Source organism: Rhopalosiphum maidis, chromosome 1, assembly GCF_003676215.2.
Source record: "Rhopalosiphum maidis isolate BTI-1 chromosome 1, ASM367621v3, whole genome shotgun sequence".
Taxonomy (NCBI): Eukaryota; Metazoa; Arthropoda; class Insecta; order Hemiptera; family Aphididae; genus Rhopalosiphum; species Rhopalosiphum maidis.
The window spans coordinates 22591625-22619315 of record NC_040877.1 but is presented as its reverse complement, the minus strand read 5'-3'; the positions used below and the strand labels follow the sequence as shown (position 1 = coordinate 22619315).

Genomic DNA, 27691 nt, shown 5'->3' with positions numbered 1-27691 from the left:
TTCACCCGCACCGCATTCCCACTCAGTCGATGTTGTTATCTCGCTCGCTCCTTCTTCGTAACAACACGACCGCGCGCATAACGATATGTCGTTCTCTCTCGCACTGCCGCCGTTCGGCGTATTGCTCGCTATTTGCCGACGGGACACGCCGTCGCCGCCGCCAACGCCGCCGCGAGAGCCGACCGGACGCAGACCCACCACACACGTGTCACGGAGCACCGGCGCGACGCGAACAGTCTCGTTTGGCGATGCGGCGGCGTTTTGTTATCTGTTCGTTATCGTCATTGCACCGCGACCGCATTAAAATTTAAAATCCTGTCCGCACCACGGAGACTGTAAACACCGCTGTAGTGTTACGAGAACATAGAAATCCATTTCGCGGTAGGTAAGTGTTTAAGTACGCCGTCACACGGTGAATAGCAATGTTGTTTTCCTCGTATAGATATCATTGCAGTAACCGACTGCAATGTTGTTCGTATTTTTCCAAGACAAACGGATACGAGAAAAAAAAATAGAGAAATAATTTAATCGGAAATAGAGTAATTAATGCCCGTAGAAAGGTTTTCCTGTTTAGTATTTATTGCTTCGGATGTGTAGGGGTCAACGGTCGTAGCGTCCCGCACAGTACGAACAGCCCCGGCCGTGTTATTTTTAACGTGATATTATTTAGTTACTCGCGTTGGTTAATTAGGTACCAATAAGTAGGTAATTAGTATTAGAATTAAATAGCCAAAAAGGTACGTTTTCGGGGCCACAGCGATTTGATTATGACGTGTACTCGTGTGATACCGCCATGGTTACGTTTGAAAAAAAACAAGTCGTTCGAATGAATTCGTCGCCATACACGGTTTTGCCATGAACAGCCTTTTGAATTGTACCACATATAGTTTGTATTTATGTACGTCGAACGAAACGTGTTTGTTGTTAATCGCAATCGATATGGTTTGTTGCTGGATTAAAAATCGAGCTTATGCCCGGGTACTAACTATCACGCCGAAAGCTGGAACTATACATTAAATCATCTACGTTCCCCTAGAACACCGAATCCACAGCACACACACCACACGGTCGTACGATATGACGTAATTAATTGATCGTGCGCCACCCGCCCCGTTTGATTTAATTTACTTGTTTTCGACTACATCATCGTATAAATTATTAGGATATAATCCTCGTTGTTCAAAGATTTGTCACCGATAGCTGCAGATAGGCCGGTAATAAGATGACGTATCAACGTAGTCAGCGTTCTACTTCTACCCCTCAACAATCCATATTGTTTTATTTCGAAAGGGGTTGACTACTGTAGTTTTACTGAATATTTTTTTTTCCAGTTCCTTCACCTATTGTAGTGTGTCAGTTGCTTGGTTGCTCAATTCTCGTAGACCGCAGTGTAGCCGTACGTTTCCAAAATGTGTACACTTTATAAATTACTATTCATTACTCATTATACTTGTATTGTTAATAAAAAATACAAACTGTATAATATTAGGTAAAATACCTATGCATTCCAAGAAAAAATATTATGTGCGTGTTATTTTCTCACCAAAATTATGGGGTAATTATTTTAACTTTGAATCTTCAAACATATGAAGTAGCCATAATGTCTTTTAAAATCCAAAGTTGAATTATATCTAATGTAAGATGAATAATTATTAGTAATGTGGGTGGCCTTCTTCCTTTTACCCATATTTATTAAATAGAAAACGACCAGTAATTTAACGTTTATTTAAAACAAAAATGACACTTGTAACATGATATAACTGAAAGGAACATTAAGATCTGTAACCATTAGTAACGTAATGCAAACAAAAATATCTAAATTATTCAAATGTTTAGAGATTATACCTGATTTACATTTTATTGTTCTAAGTATTTTTTCTCTGAAACATAGAGAACATCTATAGACTAAAATAACAACACTATTTCAACAACTTTACTTCACAAGATATTTCACACGTATATATTAATTTTTCAGATGACCAAAAATTACATATATATTTTGAACGAATTTATATATTTCTCCTATACTTCACTGTATACTGTATATAGTATCTATAGCCGTGATATAATTATAGTATAGTTTTTAGTATATGGATTGGTTCATGTTGTGTGTTTTGTTATAATTTTAAATCTTTAAATTTTTAAGCTTAAATTAATAAATTTCTAAATAATTATTATTGTCATCTGTTGACTATTTATAGTGTAACAAACTTTTAAAAATACAATACTGTTGTGTCAACTTAACAAAATGTGTATGTATAAGGGAGAGAGAATAGCTTGTAATTGAAATTGTTTAAATAAAATAATTATTTAATATGATAAATTGATTATTTAGTAACCTTTAGTGAATTTTGTAATTTAGTTTTTTTTATTGGGTAAATAGAAAAAGCAACTTCTACAAACTACAGTGTTGGTCTGAAATTATTAAAATGTAATAAACTAATAACAATAATAATTATTGATTAATGATTACATTAATTTTTAAATGTACCCAAATGTAGGATAAAAATCTATAAATACGCAATTAAAATAATTAAATTTACATATTAATTTTTTTTCAGATTCTCGAGTAATAAAAAAAATATGATTAGATTAAACTATAATTTTAAATTTAAAAATTAAATTACATAACAATGTCCTGAATGTAATAAATAATATATATTCTATCCTTATAAGTTCTTACGCAAACTAAATCAATGGGCTTTTTTTATTTATTAAAATGTATTAAAAAGTAAAAATATAATTTTTTAAACGAAAATTATAATATAGTTGTGTAGACAATTAAATAATATAAAGCCTGAAGAATAAAAATAACATTAAATATTATGTTTTAACTAGGTGTATTATTAATGTATTGTGATAAATTTACTACATCAAATGAATTGATGTATAATTGACGTTGTACCTATAAAAATATGTTTGTCTACTGTACAACACAAATATTTTTACCGTATTAATTATTCAAAATGTAGTTAAACAATATTTTTAACTATAATTATGCGTTCAATAACGCCATATTCATCGTATAGTTTTTATTTTTTTTATTAAAAATGTTAAGTAAAGTAATGGATAAAACAATGTTCTTAGTGAATATGTTAGGATATTATAGGTGTTGTATATTTATATTTTAATAGAAGGGTGTAATTTGAAATTGAAGCCCTTTGATTGTTCTCCTTTATTTATATTTGACATGTAAGTAATTTTCATATTACGTATATGTATTAAATTTGTAAGGCTTGAGTTGCACTAACCTCAAACTCAAAATATTATATAGCAATAACATTATATTCTCGATTATATTATATATTTTTCTATTATGATAATTATTAATGTTTATACAAATTATATCCAAACATCAACACTATTTTAAGTACATGAGGCCAAAAAGGGCAATTTTTAAGAGGACGCCACACCCGCATGTGTTGTATCTGTCTTACAAGTATGTAACATACCAAATTTACGCTCAGTTAGTTTAAAGAATTGACCTATTTTAAAACATCATGTTAAGAACATTATCTATGTATATAGGTTTTTTACGATAATTCAATTTTTTATATAGTGTAAATTAAAATGTCCATAAGTCACTTAAAAATACTGAATAATCATAAAAAACCAATTTTTTTTTTCGTTTATTTAAAATAATTTACAATATATACAAAAATTAGTACAATAAGCAAATTTGATATCTTATAATGGTTAGTGACAGAAGATTAACATTTATGGACAGGCACTCAGCAGTACCACCCGGCCGGGTACATTTTAAATATTATTATAATTTTTTTTTTTTTTAGTAGGTCTCTAGGCCATTTTCTTTTGATTCTTCTGCGTACATTACCGGGAAGTGAATTGGAGGATGGTTGTTTTATTAATGGGTTATTGTGAGAGTTTAAGTTGTGAAATTTAGAGTAATATAATTTTACTAATTGATTGAGTGTAGAGAAAAAAAACCAACTTACAAATACAGATATTGTTTTTACCATTCAGTTTTGTAATATATCGAATCACTCTAATTTTTAACTAACGGAGCTAAACGTGATCTACTGAACGTAAATTTGCCATGTTACGTATTTGCAAGACGGAGACAACACATGCGGGTATTGCGTCGTCTTAAAATAGTCACTAAACTATTATCATTATTATCATAAAATTATAAAATATATTCTGCTTTGTTAAGTATAAATTATCATTAATTAGCGTGTACATAATATATGGTAATCTTGCCGTAAAATATTATGTAGGTATGGTTATTTTACTTATAGGCTTTATAAACATTTATTAGAATTGTGTAGATTACTGTAGAGTGGAATGCCTAAGATATCCCAATATTTGGATGTTAATTCTGCGTATATTATGCTCTACAGATCTACAGACAGTTTCTGATTCTGAGTTCAGTTGGTTCGTGATGTTCGTTTCTAATATATTTTACATTTACACTATGTTTTGTATATTATTTAATAGTTGTTATGGCTGTGATGGTGTTTTATTTTCTACGGTAGTGTTAAACGAAATCAGATGATAGGTACATATCTGTTTTTAGTAGAAAAAGGATTATTAAAGGTTGCTAAAGTCCCTTGTTATAAATGCGGAACCAAAATGCAAGTAAAACTAAAAAAAATGCCATAATGGAAAATGAATGGCTATTTTTTAGTGTCAAAAAAGAGGAGACAGTCAACAACAAAATCGGCACGGGCGAATATTTTTTTTTTATTTTACCGACATGAACCAACCTACATAGCAACAGTGGATTAACACTTGGTCACGTTTTTTAACTCGTATTTATGTTCACATTAAAATTTCCCAGGGAAATTTCATACAGATCAACAAATGTAATACATCGGTCAGGAAGAACTAATGAGTGTGCCACAGACTGGTTCAACTTATACCGAGAAGTTTGCACAACCACCTCAAAAACTAAAGGAAAAATGGTTGGAAATGCACAGAATCCAATTCAGATTTTCGACGTACGTTTTACGAGCCAAAAAAAATACAATAGTGGAAAAATATAAGCTGTAAACGCTCCTCTTTCTTTGGAAGACATCGATTCTGATGTACATACCTAATAATAACCGAAATCACAGTCTGCCGATTATAGAACGCAAATGCGAGGTAATATCAAAAATTCATTCATACAGATGTATCACTGACCGAGGTTTTGTATACACAATACAGTAAATCACCAAACATCATATGAAGCTCCGATTACTAGAGCCTACATTTAAAGCATTGAAAGGTTAAGGTTGGAAATTTTTTTTTATTAAAGAACTAAGGGTTTTCCTCCAACACATTCGGCCAATACGGCCTAATGTTCGGTCTAAGCTACTATATATGTATATAGTGTCAACATCAAATCCTTGTAAATATTATATTATAAAGGGCGATGATTATAATTGTCTCTTATCCTCTATGAATATTTATCATGACAAACTAATAAAGTAATGAGTAATAATTATTATTAAGTACAAATTTTTATTATCTACTATTATTATTTTTTAAATATTTATGTTGTATTAATAAGGAAAATCCGTTTAAACTGTTAGAAAATTTCTGCTTATCATAGAAACTAGAAACAATAAAAAATGCTCGGTATTTTAAATTTACTCATTTAATTTTAATTAAATTAAATAACTACTTTTATAAATATTTTGTTTTGTACCGTAGTGTTTATATGTAATAATAATAAATGACGCATTCTATTTTATCCTTTGATCACAAACATACATGTATAATAAAAATTTGATTTTCTAAATAAATAAAATATACCATTATTAAATTAAGAATAAAATATTTTACGATTTTTTGATTACCGTTTTTTATTAATATGCTATGCTATGGCAGAAGTTTACATAACATAAACTACATGAATAAATAACATACCTTTTTAAAATATGTTTCGTCTAATATAGTGTGTTAAGTTCAACAAACTATACCCAATAATTATTACCGTTTAATTAATAATTATTTATATTATATGTATTAAAAAAAAACTACGCTGTTCTTGATAATATGCAATGGTGGAAGAGAGAAAACAAATAAAACCTAAACTCGTCAGTAGTAAAATGTGCAGAAATAGTATATAATATATATATTAAATTACGATAACTAATTAGCAATTTTATTGCTAATCATATCTTATCATATACTACTATAATATCATGTACATATCACAGTGAACAGCATCGGCAGTTTATCGAATTCAGCGAAAATCTCACGACTCGGTTGGTTCTCCGTATGCGTGTCTTATTGCATATTATACCAAACAAAAGTCAACGAACAAGAGTATCATCATTCGTACAGCGCGGCACTGGTGATTTTGAGGATTCAATAAGTCCATTATAGTTCAATACTAAAATTCAGTTAGTTGGGTTTCGAGTGTACATAAAAAAAAAAAAAAATCAAGTTTATTTTTTGTTGTAGTTGATCCATCCAGACAACAATAATAACAATCGGAGTTGCTCCTCTAAACACGTACAACAAAAAGCAACCGAAAACCGGCCACACCGTACCTAACCGATCTCTCGGCGACTGCAATCGTGTGTCCTTGTGCAATGTACATAATTAAATGGTACGATTTATTACAATATTCGAATATTCGATTTTCTTATACCAATAAATGGCGGGAATAAACGGGCACATGGGTTCGAACGTTGTCTGGTGTGCTGGTGCGTGGACCTTAACCTTGCTTAACCCATAACGGCCACAACCCACGCTCAACTGCTGGAACCACCTGCTGAATGAAGTGCCCCGTACAAGAATGCAAAGTTACAGTAAATTTCAAAACTTGAACATATACTAACTACAAAATATAATACACTGATCAAGTTTAACGGCCTCCCCGTTGGATATCCCGTTTCCACGACCAATTCACTTGTAAAACAGAGCGCGTTCAAACTTCAAAAAACATATAAAATGCAATGTATAAATATAAAATACTGTTAATGTACTACAATAAAATATATCCGTGTATAGCCTGTCGGTTGTTATTAGCAACAGGTGGTTGAATAGGTGGAGCTTAAACGATATAGGTGATGTTGCGGTGGAAAAAACTGTTATTCTTTCGACGAACGGAATAATTTATTATAATTATTGTATAAATAAACATGACATAAAGTATTAATTGCTTTTGTTCCGTCTAGCCGTCCAAAAGTAATATATATATATTATACATTATAATATTTAATAAATTCAAGAACCAGAAAATTTCAAATGTCTCCACTCTGTATATGCCCATCATAGGTCATTAAATTTTGTTCTTTATCTACTGATAGATAATACAATATTATTCTAAAAACTAGCACGCCAATTTATTTCCTATATTTGATGTTAGTTTTTTCGATACGATTGTGTTGCTTACCCGTAAGCTACGAGTTTGTTCAAAATACAATTGAATTTGGTTATTTTTTTTTTATTTTTTTAGCCACTTATTATATAATAGACATATTATTTGTTATACTGCTAGTTTGAAAATTCAAAATGAAAGAAATAACTATTGTAAGTATTATTTGATTATATTAGAAATAAAGTAGTGATAGACATTTCTTTTTTAATACTTCATAATTTATTATCTTGAACAGAATGAAGCATAAATTAAATTTAAATATTATCTTAATAAATAAAAATAGGTAAAATACATTTATTTGAATAATTGTTAAAAATGATAGTAAAATTTGTAAGTTTTACATTGGGAAGAATTTATAATATTGTCAACGGACAAATGACAGTAAGATGAATAATTTTGAACGTAAAATGTGTTATGTTGACCTTAAAGAGAGTATAGAATGAAAATAAAATTGTATTCTTAAAAATAAAATTCAAATGCAACATTATTAATAATATTTTTTTTTTTATTATTATTTTTTTATACTTTAATCGTGTAGATATTATTTATATTATGTAAAAAAAACATAAATAAATAACAATTATCAAAACATTTTATATCATCATAATATTAATTTTGTATGGATTTAGTTAGTGTAACGACGTTATAGTGTTTAAACATATTTTTTGCTTGCAACTTGTACCAGTACCAAATTAGACATGTTTAACAAAATTAACTCGCGCGTCCTATAGATATTAAATAAATGGCTATTTATTTTATGAACGTCAATAATAACTTGATTTCAACAGTTATTCATCTCCATACTTAATGCATATTTATTATTTACATTAGGTATGTAATTATTTATTTTTTATTAAGGATTTGATATAATAATAATTTAGTTCATTTAATTTCGGATTTTTATTAAACTTATAAAAAAGTACTAAGATCAAAAGACATAATATACATACGATCACCATACAACATTATTTATATAAATTTATGCTGTGTTCTGTATTTTATTTATTAATAAATAATAAATCATTTAAAAGTTTTGTTTTAATTTAATATATATGTATATATTAATATTGATAAGTTTGAACTTTAACCATATAGTTTATTTTAAAAAAGTTTACGTATATTATAAACAGTATAATATATTGATTTATGTTACTATATCACATATGTACATTCGATGTAAACATAATATAGGTAATAGGTGTAAGAATAATTAATACAATTTATGACGTACCTATTTCTGTACATATTATATATATATACCTTTTTAGATAAATAAAAATAATATTATGGTATTTGTTTTTAATATCTGCTCATCTCTACTAATGCTACCTTATTCTCGTGTTAATCTTATAATAGGCAAACCTTTTACCGTAAATCGTAACTGTCGATGCCATGGTTACCTACTAATGTATTTATTTTTGGTCAAACTATTATAATTTAATACTTAATATAATACTCTTGGCGATTGCTTAGGTTACTAAAAAATTCATAGAATTAAAATGTATCAAAATATATACACAAAGAAAAGAAAATTATAATAGAACTATTTTTCTGCCTACATTTCTAGAGTAGTTAAAATTTTAGAATACACCATTATCCATTATTCTATATATTTTGCTATCTATCTGTGTATGTATATAATTGTAATATATATATAAAGTGCATATTAGTATTTATGCGAGTTTATATTAGTGTTAAGTTAATTAAATCCGTAAGTCATATTTTAATATTGCGTCTTAGCCATCTTGTTGCTTATTTTATGTTTACTATTTTAATGATGACAATTCATTGTTCAAACAATTAATCGTATTGAATTTTATTAGTTCAAAATAACTTAAATTATTGTTTGTATTTCATTTAAGACTCATAAATAAGTTCCGCACCTACTTATTCTTTTTATATACTTAGTCTTAGTTAGTACTAGTAAGTACTAGTTATTTTAACCTTAAACCTGTCATGCTTCAGTGGGATACTCGCCTATTTTCAGAGGACAGATGATGATAGGAAATTTTTTTTTTATCATAACTTCGAACCAGACTGGGATATTATTAATTGACAGAAATTTAAAATTAGAAATATAAAATGAATTATTATAGCCTTATAATAATTATACATCAAAAACGTAGTAGTATCATCTCTAAATGACTCGAGTTGGATAAGTCATGATAAGAATTATGTCCATAAGGCTGTGGTATAATTAATTATAATCGTAAAGTTCATTACTTTTGAGTTTTGTTGAATATTATAAACAATTATAGTTGTTAATCTAATTAAAATAGTTGTTAGTTAGCTTAGGAAAATGTATAAATTTAAGATTAAAAATAATATATAGGTAGTAATAATATTTTAATAATGTCATTTCTCTTCTAAATGTTTAATATATGTATTAATAGAATATTAATACACCATTTTGTTTCTGTCAATTACTTTATAACATAAACCTTTATGAAATGCTCTACATAATATTTTTAACATGTTGTTTAGTACCAAATAGGTCAATTTACTCTAATTTTAATGCTAACAACACAAAATAGATTTAGTGTTGTTACCTTTGATATTCTACTACGTTTATATGGTTATAAACTGATGATTTACCTCAATTTGAATTACGAGTAGTTTACTCCCAAAGTAAATGCATGTAAACGGTTGTTAATTTAGTTTAATTTAAATCTGTTTTACCTAAAACGATTTAGTTGTTTCAAAGTGCGCATTATACATAACACCGAGAGTAAAAAATACATATAAACGAAAAACATTATTACAACCAAATCAAGATTGCGATATATCCTAAATCCTTATTACAAAAGGAATAAAAGTTATTGAGGTAAATCGGTTTGTACACTTAAACGTAGCAAGGTAAACTGTTTTAGTGGAAGCGTATTACATTCATACGGTTTTAGTCGTGCATGAATTCAATGAGAATAAAAAGGATATATTACGGCATTATTATTATTATTACCTACTATGGCATCTCTGATGATTTATATTGCAATTACGGATCAAATAATAAACATTTTAAAACATTTATTTTTTTGTAAATTTTAAAATGTTCATCACTTTTTTAAAATTTAAAATCAATAACAGTCTTTAAAATGTCCTGGATAAAAATCTAACCTTTACATTTTATAATTGGTCAATTTATTCTAATTTTTAAAATAACAGAGTGAAATGGGTTATTGTGAACATGTCAAATTAGAGCGAATTAACTTTTTATCTTACCTAAAGGTAATAACGGTATTCTACAATAATATAGATTTTTTAAGCTAGTTATGAATAATAAGTAAAATATTTAAATCTAAAATTTCTCATAGCTCGGTTAAGAATTCTTATATCGCCAATGACCAACACTAATATATATATATATATATATATATATATACATACTGTTCTTACTTTTAGGTTTGGTAACTGGTCAATTCATTCCAATATAAAATCTAATTACATACATTTTTCAAATTTGGCATGCTATTCTACGTTTAAGCAACATACGCGGGTAATGACGTCCTCAAGAAAAAATTATTAAAATATTGTATGACGTATACTGTACAGTGAACAAAGTTTAAGGGTTAAATTTCTGTGTCTAAAATTAATTGTATTATTTGTATTGCTATCTAACTATCTAAGGAAAATAATCAACTGTTCTATAAATTAATTACACTGAATGTATGCCTGTATTATTATATTATATAATTACCAGTATATTCAAATACTCAGCGATAATGAATTTAAACAGTAATCGTCAATGACCAATAAATATAAAAATGTATACATATGATATTCGTACATGTTTATAGGTTTGAACTTATTAAATTCATATAAATATATAATACAACTTAACATATTTTAGAATTTACAATTATAGAATATTATGATTTCTATTGTTCGCGTTAATATTTTAAAGACAAATCTGTTTTTACTGAGATAAACATAAACCGTGGACAATCATATTATGATAATATTATAATTTACTCCGATTCTATAGTGTAATTTAATGGCTCTTTATAAGCAACTTCAATTCTCACTCTCATAACCATTTGAACACTTGCATCGACTTCTTTTGTTTTGTAAATTGTATTTTTATATTTTCAATTAAATATTAATTTTATTCTTATTTTTACTTTAGAAAATGAACACATCAGCATCAGAAAATGTCAAAATCACTGACTCAACTCCCGAAGAAACAGGAGATAGAGTCAGGCTCAAAAAACAGCTGGGTCTTCTTGAAGGCGTTGCCATCATTTTGGGCATAATATTTGGATCTGGTTAGTAAATAATTAAATATATAATATATATAAACTGCCCATAAAAACAAGTTTATGTTTATTTATTTTATATAAAAAAATATACTAAAACTAAAATCGTTAAATTATTCTTTAATAATATGAAAATAATTTAATTATTTTAAACTCTATTTATAGCATTAAAATTAATTTAATATATTTATTAAATAATTTAAATAAACTTAAACCTATTCATATACATTTTTTCTGATTATTATTCACAAATTGTATTGATTTTCAATATTTATTTGTAAAAAATGACTTATGTCTATGTGTATTTTGAATGCATTAATTGTATGTAACAACTAGAATTACATATCCATTAATTGTAAATTGATTTTTAAAAATAAAACAAATATTTGATGTACCCAATTATTAATAAAAAAACACATAGATACACTTTTACAAGAAAATCATTGCAATTTTACAAAAATATTTACAACAAATATATGTATTATATATTTATTAATAATCTTATAACCTCTTTAGCTCTTTCAAGATATTATATAACACACATTTTTTACGTATATATACCGTTAGAATAATTTAAGTGATTATTTTTCAGTCTTAACTCTTAATGGTTAATATATTTATATATTATTGATCTTAATTAAACTTTGGTCACTGTATACGACCATGAATAATATCGTTAATCATAATAACATTTTATTTGCACTAGACGTGTCTTGTCCTTTCAGTTCTGATTTTATTTTACTAAATATGCGCAATTATCTTTACTCTATCTATTATTAATGAGTTTTAATTGTATTTTTAAAATATTTTAGAAACAACCATTTATTTTTATCTACTGTATCTATTGACTAAATATTACATACCTTTTAAATAAATTTAAAAATGATAAAGTTGTTATAATGTATAATGACGTGTATATAATTTGAAAAACTTTCATTTGAAATATTCAAAAAATAACCATTGAAATTTTCACCCTATAAGTATATCGTAGTCCCTGTATTGTAAATTTTGAAATATATGCACATAAAATGCGATGTAGATTTATAAAAATAAATGAAACTATAGTTTATATAATGGAAGAATATTAATTGTTATCTTTAATATCTTAAAAATCGATTATTAACCTACATAGATTAATACAATTCCCAAAATCTATTAATCTAAAAAATGTTGTTTAAAAAAAAATTATATTATATATATATAAATACTTACAGGTGTACAGATAGTTGTTAATTGTTATAATATTTAAATTATAGTTTATTTTACCTAATAGATTATGTACTTTATTCAATGAATTTTGAAATTATTGAGTGATCAATGTCCAAGGGCCCAACTATCGCCAATCGTCATCACTTTCAAAAAAAAGATCATTGTTTAAATTGTCCACTGATATGTTTCAATAACCCACTCATTTATCTAAAATTGCATTATCGTTTATAACCACGCACCTGCAGTTAACCCTATTTAATCAAAACCACAGAATCATAAGTAATGAAATTATTAATGTAATAGAATATTTGAAAGTACTAGGATGTAAATGTATTCCAATCTAATTATTACCTATCTATTTTACTTACTTTAATTTATCTTACTATAATAATTAAGTTGAATTATTTTTACAACAATTTGGTTAATAACAATAAATGTTTAAATTTTAACTGACAATCAAATGTATGTGATATTGAACGGTCTAAAATGTATGGTTATGGATGGTAAGTTTGCGACGATTTTTAACGACTCCTCAAGGACCCAAACTTCTGTAGACTTGTTATAAATTAACCTGTGAATTTTGAACTGTTATCTAAAAAAAACAAATACTGGTAATGTAATAGTCTACAATATATCAGCTGTGCTCACCTTTTCTATCAATTATATTTTCCTAATTCGCCTTTAAGCCTATTATTTCCTTATCCTAAATATTATCCATGATAACAAGATATTTACATCATTAAATATTATGTTTAGCCTTGAGGTGTAATCGACATTAATTATCCAATGAGAAGCAATACCTCGAGTATATTATATTACAATGATGCTACATAATTTCCATGGTATGGTCTTGAAGCACTTATATAATTATTATTAAAAGTGAATATATACCTTATTTTGTATAGGTATATTTTCAGACATACAAATATTAATATTAGTATGTTAAAGTTTATATTTATTGCGGTATAGTCATTAATGAATTTAAATTGTATTTAATTTTGTGTGCTCCTGTATCAATGATATTTACTCTTATAAAATATGTCATGATCTTTAGCTGTATATACCAATAACACGATTCTTTCTACAATTCTACATTGAATAATAGTTACCTTATGGGTATAAGTAATATTATTCATTATTTATTCATATATTTTATTTAAGGTTCCTAAAACCACCTAATATTAGCATCATACGTTTTTAAATTCATATTATCAGTTATATAGTTTATTATTAACAATTTCAAATTATTGTCTACAAGGCACTTATTTAATATTTGTTCTTGATTAAACATCGATTTCACAAACATTTTAGGTACGAGTTTAGAACCCAATTTAACTCGTATAGCTACACAATACATTAGCTGAATCACGTTTATATGTATGGTGATATACCTAATTATGTAGGTTATGCATTGATATGATTACCGCGTACTATGTACGGTAAGGTAATTTAGTAGTTTAGTACCAAAAAACTCTACGAAACAATAGTTTGTGTAAAATCAGTACCAATTAATTAATTGAAAGAATAACAAAGAAAATATGTGTATGTGTTAACCGTTTTCTTCCAATCCTTCTCCTAATATGTGGATTTGGATACCTAATTTAAAAAAAAAAAATATTTAAAAATAAAAGTATCTTCTTCCGGTAGGTACAAGTATTTTAAAAGCAAAAAAATCGTTTATAAAATGCAATTTACAGCCATATAAAATGATAAATTCGTCAATTTTCATATATACTGTTAAATATTGGAAGTGCATGTAACAAAAAGTTTTTTTTTACCACATTATGGTAGATTATAGCATTATGGAAATTCAGAATGTAACCCATCATATTAATTATAAATATATATATATATATATTGCCCGTGTTTTATCTGAAGCTTTTTTAAATATTTTGTTTTTAAAAGTTATCAGTATCTAATTTCTTTATTAACTTATAAAAATAATAATATTAAAAAAGTTTCTGATAAAACACAGATTATGTTGTTTTAAATTTGGTTTAATATTAATATACTCGTATTAGATTATAATACACCTTAATTTTAATAATATTATCATAATGATTGAAACATGGAGATAAAAATTAAACTCAATGTTTTAAGCCTTCTTGACGTGGCTATTTTAATGAGTGTAATTATTTATAATCTTGACTAATCTACAACAGCCATATTTAAAAACTCCTATATATTATAGTGGATTTTACAAGGGATACAGCACATTATGTTAATTGTTAAAAATAGAAAAAAATTAATTTAACTTGGAACAGTATTTACATAAAAATATTATTTTTGAAATTATATTACTTACTATTATAATATTATAATTATCGTAAAAAAATATGCGCTATGTGTTTAACTATAATACGTGTTACAATAGAACATAGTGCATCATGTATCCACGTCATACCAAACATGAAATAAACAATGTCTTATCAGACGTATGCAATGTATATGAATATATTGTGATATACATTTTAATTCGATGTATAGTATATCGAATTAAATCGTTAATATACTTGACCTTTAGAGATTTCATTGTCATACCACATTAGTCGTACCTATTGTACATTGCAGTTAATTGTTTATGTTGAAGCAACTTATTATTAAACAGAAAGAAGAAGTAATATTTAATAATAATTATATTCTAAAAAATTTAGGCTTTTGAATCTATTTGTTTTTCTTTCTATGAAAAAATCGTAAACATTTTAACGTACAATTCTCCTTCTCCATTTTACAACCTAATTAGTTATACAATCAAAAAATGCTCGAAAATATTTTTCATTTTTTCTTATTAAAAATGTATGATAAATATTTTATTTTCCTAAAAAAACGTATATGTTTATGAATATAATAAAATTCATGGAGATTCGTGGTGTAGATTTAAACAAAGCGTGAGCAAAATATTAATATTTGAAATAATTTGTTGAATCAGTTATATGACTTTAACTTAAAATCTCAAGATGATGTGGACATTGTAATAGAAGATTTTGTGAACAAATTTAAGTATTATTGTTACACCCGCAGTTTCTCAGCAGGGCTAGCTAAATACTACTTTTAAAATATTAAATTTGTTATTTATTTATTAAACATTATATACACGAGGTTATTAAAAATTCTAGTTATTAAATTATCACACGGCATATTATATATAGTTTTAATAAAGTTTTAAATAAAAAAAAAATTTTTAGAATTTCACGGAGAAATGTATAATATTACGTGGGTAGGTGATGGAATTGCTCGTCAACTGCTACAACTTTCTATTTAGTATACATAAGATACAAATAAAATGTATTCAGAAGCTCCATTCTACTGCCACTAATTCCTATAGGCTATAGTACTCTTACTGGCCTTACTAAAGCGGCAAAGCGCCTTATTGCACTACTATTGTATTTATCACAATATTGAATAATCTATATACAATAATATATTATCAAATTCCAAATTACTCTATTCTATAGCAGCGACTTCTATGAAAATTAAATCAATTGAAATTTGAATAATATTATATACATGCAATTTATTACAATTATATATATTTTATATCTCAGTGATGATAATGTTGTATAGGTACTAATTGTATAGAATTTTAAAGCAACATTTATTAATACATTTTGACATTTTGTGTACCTATATAGTAGTAGAAGGATTTTTGATAAAATAGAATTCTCAGATACCACTCACCACTGTACTTGAAAATTTAAGTATATTGTGTGTACAAAAAATGTCTATCCCCCCCTAAGACAAATTCCTAATTACGCCACTGCAGGGCAGTAATGATTAGAATTCTCCTTCCGACCCTCCACGCCTACACCTCCTGAATATGCCACTGACTGTGTATATTAACTAATAGCCGGAATTTGAATGTCATGAAATTGTATATTTATTGTATGCAGCCCTAAACATTCTTAACATAATTAACCACCACCTACAACGAAGAATTTCAATATATTATATATACATTTACTATTTATAAACTATAAATTATATACATTTTTAACAAAAAATGGAAACATTTTACCCAATTGCCGTGGACCTTTTTTTAATATTTGTGTGTGTAATATGTATGCAATAATTATAGGTATATTCATCTCACCGTCGGGCGTAATGAACGAAGCTGGATCGGTCGGCCTCAGCTTAACCATGTGGTTCATGTGTGGCATGTTGTCCATGATCGGCGCATTGTGTTACGCCGAATTGGGAACGTCTATACCGCGGTCGGGCGGCGACTACACGTACCTGTTTGAAGGATTCGGACCGCTGCCGGCGTTCCTCTACCTGTGGGACGCCATGCTCGTGTTTGTGTAAGTATATCGAATTAAATATAGGTACATTATAAGATGTGCATGATATTGTTAGATATACAGTGAAAACTCTCTATAACGAATTTGAAGAAACCAAAAGAATTCTTATGTTATAGAGAAAATTCGTAATAGAGAGGGTATAAGAATTATATAATACATTATAAATCAAACCAACCATTATAATTTAATATTTACGTTATAGAGTTTTTAGTTGTAACTGTAACGAGTTTCGTTATAAAGAGTTTTTACTGTACTTGGATATACTATACGTAATATTATATTGTATAGACGAAACTGTGTAGTTATTTATTTTAGGCGGGATAGAATATCCGTAGTACACAATATAATATACGATTATGATAAATACAAATTGTATTTGCATCACACCCTGCCTACTGTATTGTTCTAAATACCTTGATTTTAAAACCAACTTTCTATATTTATATTATTAATTACTTTACAAGATATAATATGACTTAGACTTAGAAATCCAAAGAAAAATAAGTACCTATAGGTTTAAGAGCTATGTATAGCCTATAGACGCCTTCTCGTTCTGTCTGTTTTGTTGATTAAAAATTAACTGCATTATTATCTGCAAATCTGCAATGCTAGTGATACTACCTATTGTTGATTAATTAAAATTATTACGATACTAAAATACGGTTACTCACGTGATTGACAATTTTTTTACAACTAGTAAACGATTTTTGCTGTTTTCGTTTTTAAATTAATTTAAAAATGGTTTTTCTACTGTAGGCTATTAAAGTAGAATTTAGCCCATCCATATTTCCATTCTACTATTCCATTGGGCGAGCAGTAAATATTATTTACTAAACATTGATAAAGTTCTGGTTTATTGCAGTGTTTATGCGAAAGTTTCTAACATTAGGTCTAGGTCCTACCCGCACACACCGCCCTTGCCGAATCCCGTCCAGATAATTAACGCTTTCCTGCCCATCCGGGATTAACGTCGTCTTACATCTGTTTGCTTGCACTGTGCAGGCCCACCACAAACGCCATCATGGGACTGACGTTCGCCAACTACGTGATCAAACCGTTCTTCCCAGACTGCGACAACCCGGACCAGGCGGTCAGACTCCTGGCGGCCGCCGTGATTTGTAAGTATATAGCCGCTGTGCAATCGACGCCACGTTGAAATATTGATCATTATAATATCATCGTCAATGATGTGTATAAATATCATATAGGTTTCATAACTTTCATCAACTGTTGGAACGTCAAAGCCACTACTAAAGTTCAAAACGTGTTCATGTTCACCAAGATATCCGCTCTGGTGTTGATCATCGTATGCGGCGGCGTTTTCCTGTATTCGAGTCAGTATAATATACATTAAAATAGTTAATTTTCACTCATGTGTTGTAATAATCAATCAGGTTTGGTGACTTATTGTGTAGACAGATAACTTCGTGTATTATATACCGTCTGTTCGATTTTAAAATAACATATAATTGTTTCTTTTTTTCACGAACAAGCTTAAATTATTATATAGATGTCTAAATATTAATAATAAAATAAATGTACATCCGATCCTAATGTTTATTAAATTATTTTAAATAATAATATTTGGTGTTGCCGTTTACGCACTGCAAACTCCCGCTTTAGACTGAGGGTCTTATAGCTGTATACAGGATGATTCGCCAAGCATGCATATTGCATACCCCCAATTTTCATTTAATAATGAATCTATTCAAATTCGAATTTTTAAATATACATAATAGCCATTATACTTGAGAAGGAAATTAAATCTAGTTGGTACTTTGGAGGGGTCAAAAGTAAAAAATTTCCAGTGGTTTTCAAAAGCGTCAGGAAAAACCATAAAAAAGTAACGGAAAACCGGAATTTTTACGTATAACCACTTTTCGACAAAATCGATTTTTTGATTTTGCTGTAACTCAGAAACAAATCATTGTAAATACTTGAAATTTTCACCAAAAGTTAATTTTAATGTTATCTATTTACGATTAAATTTTCAAAATATTTAGAATTTTTTTAAATTATTTATAGGCTATTGAAATTTTCGATTTTTCTACATTTTTTTTCTTGAAATTTCGATAGTCACAATTTTTGTTTGTAAGCATTAAAAGTTCAAATGTTTACAAAATATGTCAAAATCGCGAAAATGTGCAAAGAATTTCGAAGTTGAAAATTCATAGAAATTTTATGATTTCTATCTAAGATTAAAAAACCCAACACAAGGGTTCTCCATAACTTTTTTTTCAAATAATAAAAAAAACTCCAGCGTCAATATAGAAAAAATTTTACGAGCGTATGAAATTTATTTTTTTACGAAATCGAATAAAATAACGTTATATTACAATTTAAATATAAGTAATAATATAATATATTCTACTAATTATCCTAGACTTACAAATCATCTCCGTTCAGAATCGTTTTTGGTATACAATGATACCTGCCATTACATTAAAATTTAACACATCCGTTATAGTGACCTACTCATCTCCATGTCTACTATATAGCAGAGCGATATCCACTTGCCCACCTTTTTTTTTTTAGATTTTATTTTATATTTAAGGAGTGCCCTATGCTGATACTGACTTGCTTTCCAGATGAGAACTCCCTTTTTTTTTTTGTAAAATATCTAGTGGATAATTCAAAATTTAAACGTGTATATAGTTATTCGATTATTAAAAATTTAAAACGTTAACTAGGCTCAACATTTTTTAAAATAGATGTCGTAATATTGAATCTATAGTGTTCATTATATTTGAACCATTTTTAAAAAATATAAATGTTGATAGATTAATACTAAAATATTTAAGACGCCATTGCCCCAATAGTTTCAAAGCACATTATCATGAGCTTAACGCTTAACCCTTAGCGCACAAAGTTAAATAGCTCAAAAAAATATTCACTAAATAATATACAATATCATTAAAGAAGCGTGCTCATTTGACAAATAGAAGTTTGTATTTCCACGGGACAATTGTAGTACTAAAAATATCAAAAATTTGGATAAATTCATTATTAAATAAAAAATGGGACGAGCATGCTCAGAGAATCACTCTGTATATACCACTAGTAGAAACGCGTTGTATGCGACAAAAGTTTATTGTGTAGGTAGGTAGACGTCTGTTTGGCGTCTCGCCTCGTGTTCGTCCTGATACCTACACCAACCTACCCGCCTACTATATTATACGCGAACATCTGCATCCATCTACATGACTACATCCTACCTATAGTTTTTAAATTATTCGCATTTTTGATATATTATAATATTTATTGTACTACTTACAAGTTACAACGGATTATGGAAATTATTTATATTAGTTATTCGATTTACACTAGATATAGCTTATTATATTATGGTTATATGGTATTACGTATTAACTAATGTCTCAGATTTGGTATAATTAAAATATGTTATATGTTATATTATTATATATTTAGCCGTGGTTGATGTAGATCACTTGAAGGCAGGGTGCTACCAAACAACTAACAAGTACCCTAATTTTATTTTCAAATAAAGATAAACCAAAAATGATTATAAGCACTGTCATACTGATGAGAAAGAATACGTTCAATTTTCAAGACACAAACTTGAGCATCATGAATCAAGTTCTTAATTTTTTACAAACGTGAACGTTATGCGTTTTTAGTTCGTTCCTTGACAATTGACATACCATACATAGATCATAGTTATGAATTTATAATAGTTACCAATGTACTTTTATTTATATGTTACTACGTTAGGGAACAAAATTTGAATTTCATACATTTAGCTTAGATTTTTTACTTATATTTCTATTAATTTGTAGTTCGTACTAATTATGCTACAAATCAATATTTATTTTAAAATGAATAATAAATTGCACGCAAGGTATTTGTTTATAATACTATGTTTGTTATTTACATAGGTAATGAATTATTATTTATAACTCTACTTAGTTATTTCAGCTTTAATTATTTTCATTATAAAAATATAATTTGTTAGGAGATTTGCGAACCCCCATCATTGTAACTATAGTATGTGTACATCACTGATTGTGTTATATAATACATAAGACAAAACACATGTATTGACTTTAATTTATTATTACTTTTATAATGATTATCATAGTTTATAATTAATATTCCTCAATTTATGCACAGATGGATTTTCCAAATTCATGAACCCTTGGCAAGGATCGGTCACAGACCCCGGCAGATTGGCCGTCTCCGTTTATTCCGGGATATACTCGTACTCAGGATGGTGAGATTTTTTATTTACCCAACGGAAGCCTAAAGGATGCACCGATAATCGTTATTTTTTTTTTCATTTTAAGGAACTATTTGAATTTTATGACCGAAGAACTGAGGAACCCTTACGTGTGAGTGTGACATTACTACGATTCTTAGAATATTCACCCGGCGTGTAGTCCTCTTATTTTTATCTGCGACACTCGTGATTTACCGAGACAGCTGGCTGGCCACTCCAGATGAGGTATTACCTACATAATATTGATACGTCGATTTTGTTTTCACAGGAATCTGCCAAGAGCCATTTACATTTCCATGCCGTTGGTGACCATTATCTACGTGTTGGCCAACGTTGCTTACTTGGCCGTTCTGACGCCGCATGACATGGTGACAACTAAAGCGATTGCAGTTGTGAGTAATATAATTTAATTTTTTTAAACCTAATGGTTAATAATAATAGATATTATGTTTTCCAATCAACTACAACTTATTATATGGTGAATTTAATTACACAAGACGCTCACTATTATGTACCTCGCAGTCTATTTCTATTTTTTTTTTTACATAATTTAAGAATTTAATATTGATATACATACTTACATAATATATAGTTTTAAAAAATAATTTTATTAAAATGTCTTAGATTTTTGGGTGACTTTTTTTAATCGCAACCCATAATTTTATTTTCATAAAATATGTTATTCTATTTACTGAAAATATTAGGTGTATAAGACAAGTATTGTGGTGATTCTTATGGATTAAAAAGGTTTATGTTATAAACTTATTAAAAAGCCGAATAATCTACCCCATACTTCTATGATCTTGTATTAACTGTTGTTCTAGATATGTATGTTTTTAATAAATAAGTATAGCATAAATATTTTATATTTATATTTTCATAAAGATAGCCTGTTTTAGATTGAAACATTGAAAATGAAGATAATATAATTGAATGAATTCACTATCATTAATTCACAATGTGGTGTTTAATGTAAAAATTATTTTTTTATTACAATTAATTTTCCATGCAGTATGTAATTATGGTATAATATGGACCTATAATAATAACTTTTTATTTAGACATTTGGTCATTTAGCAATGGGTTCGTTTGAATGGATCATGCCATTGATGGTTGCCTTATCAGCATTTGGCGGTCTGTGTGTTCACGTCATGACTTCATCCAGGTAGGTTAAAGTTCTGGTTGTTACATGCTGTAAACATTAACAAGTTGGGATATTAAAACTTCAGATTTTTCCTTCCTATAACTTTGAACGAGTAGATTTTAATAAATAATAAATTGCCAACATAACTAATAGGTACACCGTATACCAACAGTAAGTTAATTACTGATAAAAAAAAACATTTCTTTGCTTCAAAAAAATAAATTAAAAAACAATAATTTTAACTAACATCTTAAATTAAATAGTTAATTTAAAAAAAAATCATTTGTTCAATTTAGTTTACCTTTAATAATTTTCTGTTAAAATTAGATAATTTTTTGCTTTACAGAATGTGCTTTGTCGGTGCGCGGTACGGTCACTTCCCATCATTTTTGTCACACATCAATGTGGAAAGGTACACACCCACACCATCTCTAGTGTTTTTGGTAAGATAAGCAAGCATCATAGTTACTGTTTTTGATAGTCTTCCAACCATAACCTATTGCTGTTTCAGAACATCTTATCTTTACTCATGCTCTTTACAAGTGATGTTGACATGCTTATAACATATTCAAGTATTGTAGAGGCGTTCTTCACGATGCTATCGGTATCATCAGTATTGTGGAGCCGATGGAAGCGTCCAAACATCAATAGGCCAATTAAGGTATAATGACAGAAATAAAAAATGTACACATTAAAATCTAAATTATATAATGTTTATGTTAACAATTCTAGGTTTCCCTTTGGATCCCAATCACGTATGTAATAGTGTCATTATTCTTAATTGTCTTGCCATGTTATGTAAGGCCTTTTGAAGTTGGCATGGGAGTTGGTATCACCTTGTTAGGCATTCCAGTGTACTATCTATGCGTAGTTTGGAAAACTAAGCCTGTGTGGTTCCAAAACACATTGAGTAAGCCTTGAAATTTATACTAACTATAAACTCTTTTGACTAACCTTGTTTATCACTTTAATATTTCTATAATTTTACAGAGCATGTGACGTTCACCATCCAAAAGTTGTTTGTTAGTGCCAAAGAAGAAAAAGAAGAAGACATTTGGGAATAATGATATGGGTTTCTTTATTTTATGATCTACTTGTCAATTATTGATTTTTAACGGTTTTAAGTATTTACCTAAAACATTTTCTCTGAAAACATTTAAATTTTCCAGACTTAATTTACTTTCATGTTTTTATTTTAGTTTTAAAGACATGAATTTTTTATTATGCTACTTACTATACTCTGTCCAACAAGAAAATACTCCACGGCTCGATAAAAATCGATTCTTCTAAGAATCCCATCGCAACACCCTACCATTGCAGAACTGATCTGGATGGCAAAATGTCACCACATGGGGATGCGCAGAATTGGCATATACTCTTGCTGGACAGAGTATATATAAACATTTACAGTTTTACTTTTCATTTTTTTTTTTATTTTTATTGTCAATCAGTATTACAAAATGTATAAATGTTTATATTAAATATTATTTACATTAAAAGAAAACGTATATACTTTAATTTGTATTCATTTGAGGAAACCATATTGTTGCTTACAAACATTACTAGACATGTCTTGAGTAAGAGTTTCATTGAGTGCTTTGTTCAAAAGAATGCCAATGTGTGAACCAGACTAAAAATAATTGGAATATAATATATATTATATGCATTGATAGTTTTGGTTTTATAAGTTTAAATAAACTATTGCTATTACCATAATGATCTCGTTTAACGTATCTGGCATAAAACTCCCGGCTCCTTTTTTTAATACAGCTGTTACATTACCTTTGGGCGTAATAGATACAACAATACATCCTGCACCACATATTTCTTCCTCTATAGTAGGGTCAGCCACGTAACTGTTGCCAATCTTACATAAAGACACTAAAACAGGTAAGTCACTCGCGTCTAGTTGTTTTGTGTCAAACGGATCATCAGATATCTGGAGATCGATATTTTGACCATCCTCATATGTTCCCACAATATTTGGTAAACTCGTGTTACATAAAGCAGCTTTAGCAGCCAATGATACAGCATCAAATAAGTTTCCTTTTAAATAAATATTTTATGGTTAAAAAATGTACAACAATAATCAATTCATAAAGTTATGAATAAATATATTATAAAAAACATGTATAACTATAACACTATTCTTATACTATATCTAATTAATTACTCATTCAAAATTAATTTTTGCACAACAAAATTAATACAAAAAAATATTCTGCTTTACTTAAGAATATAAAATCAAAAATATTTTGAAGTACTAAATATTTTATTTTAATAATTTATAAAGGCAAGTCCTTTAAAAATATATTTAAATATTGCCAAATAACAATAAATTAATATTATCACATAACATATAAATAGTAAATTAAAAACTAAGGGTATTTAAAATTATATAATAAAGCAGTGAATGTATTATGTAAAGAAACTGCTGTTATAGTATTGTAATAATACCCTATTTGATTTTTATTTAATACTTAGTATTATAACTACTTATAATATTAAATTATTTATTTAATATTATAAAATTAAAAAAATTGATAGTTTATAATGAGTAAAAAATTTTATTGATAATACTCACACTCATAATAAAGTCTAAAATTGGTTTTAAACTATGAATTATAACAAAAATAATATTATCTTTTAAATACAATATAAATTTGTAAAACTTTAATCCTATAATTGATATAGTTTTTATTCTAAAAATATGATTTAATTCTTGTAATGAACCCTTTAGATGTTTATGAAATGTGTACTTTTTTGTTTTATATCAAGAAATATATTGTAAAATCAAATAATCATAAATTCAATCACTAAGTGTTATAATGCTGTTTTTACAATGATTAAATAAAATAAGTAAATTAGTATGAAGCTTACCCCCACATTCTAAGATCAGAACATCAACAAACAATTTCCAACATGATTGTCCAGGAACAATACACAATTTGTTTAAGTTAAATACTGGGCTATGAGCTAATGAAATAAAACGACTGAGTTCAGCAGCTAAATGTTCACCACCACGTCCTTCAAATGCTGGAGTTGCATTAGCTGAACTACAAAAAACAAATTATATCAATAAGCACACCATTTAGTAAATATTTACGAATATCTAAGAATAATTACCAATCAACAAAATATTCTATTTTACCATCCTTGGGCGCTTCAGGAAGTGGGGTGTCAATTTCAACTTTAACGCACACTAGAATATCGGAGTTGGCTAATCGCAAGCGTGCTGACCCATTAGCGTTACTCACAATATCCATTTCTAATTCCAATGGTCTGTAATCTTGTCGACTGCGTCCATCGCATCGAAAATTTTCCTAAAACAATATTAACATTGTCCTAGTTTTTTATGTTTTTTAAGTTTTTTTTAATTCTAGGGGTCCATTTAAATTTATCGTGTCATTGAATGATGAGTAAGACCGACAATCAGGAAACGCAAACAAATTTTTGTATAACTATAGAATTACCTCGACTCCATGAATAATGTACACTTTTTCCGCTTCGTTCAACGATACCAAACTCATTGTTTGTACTCGTCAATATTCACACTAACACCAACAACTAACTTTTGCTATACGATTAATTCGAAAGAGGAATTTTTATCTTTTACGACTACTAAATAACTACTAAATACTGATATAGTGATTTGTAATAATATCTCTTCAATAGTTCAGTATCTTAAAAGATTTGTATTCGAAACGGTAAAATTGTGTAAAATTGTGTCTTGAGCACATGTCAAAGATTAACATTGATATTTGATAATACAAACATCATAAAACCATAGAACTTGTACTATAAGCCATAAGGTCTATGCATAAAACAAATTTATCGAATTGATCCAATGATAAAAAGTTCACATGTTTAGAGTTGATACCACAATTAAAGATAGTACTATCTTTAATTGTGGTTGATACCCTCAAGCCAAGACAAGCCAAGACATCATGAAACCGCATCAGCGATGTTGCATTAGCTTATTAACCACGATTAAGGATATATCTTTAATCGTGTTATTAACTAATAATTCTAGACAATATTAAGAACGCTACTGATTTAAAATTGTAATTGTTCACTAAAATACTAAATGTTATAAAAAATTATAGTAAACCCTTTAGAAAGCTGGCGTGTATGACGACGTCCTACCCCAAATACTTTAGTAAAACCACAACCATGGCTCAACCTTCTTGGACAAAAAAAAACCAAAATAAAAAATTCAAAAATAAAATTCGTTTTAAAAATGCAAATAAATATAAAATGATAATGTAGAGCCGGTAATGTAGTATAAATAGGAAATTGTAGTCTATTCATCACTTTATTAATAAGTTTATTAATGTAAAATATAATTATTTAAAAAAAATAAAAAAATTGTCATGAGTGAATATCGATCTAATATACTATTATAGTTGTATTAGTGGTTATATCAATTGGATCACTATTATATCATTATAAATGAGATATCACAGTATTTAAAAAAAAACAGTTTTAAACGGAAACGGTTAGCCCAGGATAGCAGGATATTTTATGTAATATTTATATTGCTATTAATAATTTATTTTACTGCTACTTGTTAGTATAATGGAACAAAACTAACATTTTAAGTTGACTTCAATGACCCATTTTAATATACATAGGTCAAGATTTATTTTTACTTATAAAACGCAATTGAAAAATATTTTGATAATTTTGATTTACTTAGAATAGTCAATAGATAGATATTCCAATTTTGACTAAAATGTTCATAAAATAAATGAAATGGATAACTAACCTAACATCATAAATTATGTATTAAAAATTAATTTTTATTCAATTATAATCCTTTAAAAATAATAGGAAATTTAGTTTACAGATTTGAGAAATCTGACCTAGTTGACATGTTATGTATACATTCAATTCAGATATAATTAAGTTTTAAAGTGATTTTTATAATATAAAGTTGAATCAATTAAAGATAACAAAGACTTGGATCAATTCATTTTTGAGTCAAATACCTATAATATTAAACCAAGTATCTGTTATTCGTTTTATATATCCATCTTTATATCATAAGTAAAAATTAATTTATTAAAAAAAATATGTAAAGAATATATTTTTCTCATGGTATTTAACTTGGAAGTGGTATAAAAGGTATGTATTTCCACCACATCATTACATAATTTAAATGTATCAAAATGTGAAGTATGTTTCTAAACATATAATAGTTATACCATTGTT

General features: G+C 27.6%; 2 protein-coding genes across 5 annotated transcripts; one reads left to right on the top strand and one right to left on the bottom strand.

Moving 5' to 3' along the window:
• Window positions 1-174: 174 nt before the first annotated feature.
• LOC113554794 (Y+L amino acid transporter 2) lies at window positions 175-23995 on the top strand. Of its 4 annotated transcripts, XM_026958845.1 has the most exons (15): window positions 175-381; window positions 6168-6353; window positions 6415-6562; window positions 11460-11598; window positions 16874-17096; window positions 18099-18214; window positions 18305-18430; window positions 21228-21327; window positions 21401-21445; window positions 21602-21725; window positions 22395-22498; window positions 22824-22920; window positions 22989-23138; window positions 23210-23387; window positions 23468-23995. In XM_026958845.1, exons 3-15 carry the CDS (start codon window positions 6560-6562, stop codon window positions 23539-23541), a joined length of 1479 nt encoding a protein of 492 aa, XP_026814646.1. In that variant the 5' UTR covers window positions 175-381; window positions 6168-6353; window positions 6415-6559; the 3' UTR covers window positions 23542-23995. The 4 variants fall into 4 exon arrangements, with proteins under 4 accessions (XP_026814646.1, XP_026814660.1, XP_026814654.1 ...); XM_026958859.1 differs by lacking the exons at window positions 6168-6353; window positions 6415-6562; XM_026958853.1 differs by lacking the exons at window positions 6168-6353; window positions 6415-6562 and having other exon boundaries at window positions 175-385.
• LOC113554817 (exosome complex component RRP42) lies at window positions 23924-26262 on the bottom strand. Its single transcript, XM_026958869.1, has 5 exons — window positions 25951-26262; window positions 25604-25800; window positions 25358-25533; window positions 24189-24523; window positions 23924-24107 (listed from the first exon to the last, which is right to left on the bottom strand). The coding sequence occupies exons 1-5, from the start codon at window positions 26005-26007 to the stop codon at window positions 24003-24005; spliced, it is 870 nt and encodes a 289-aa protein (XP_026814670.1). The 5' UTR covers window positions 26008-26262; the 3' UTR covers window positions 23924-24002.
• Between the last annotated feature and the right edge of the window lie 1429 nt (window positions 26263-27691).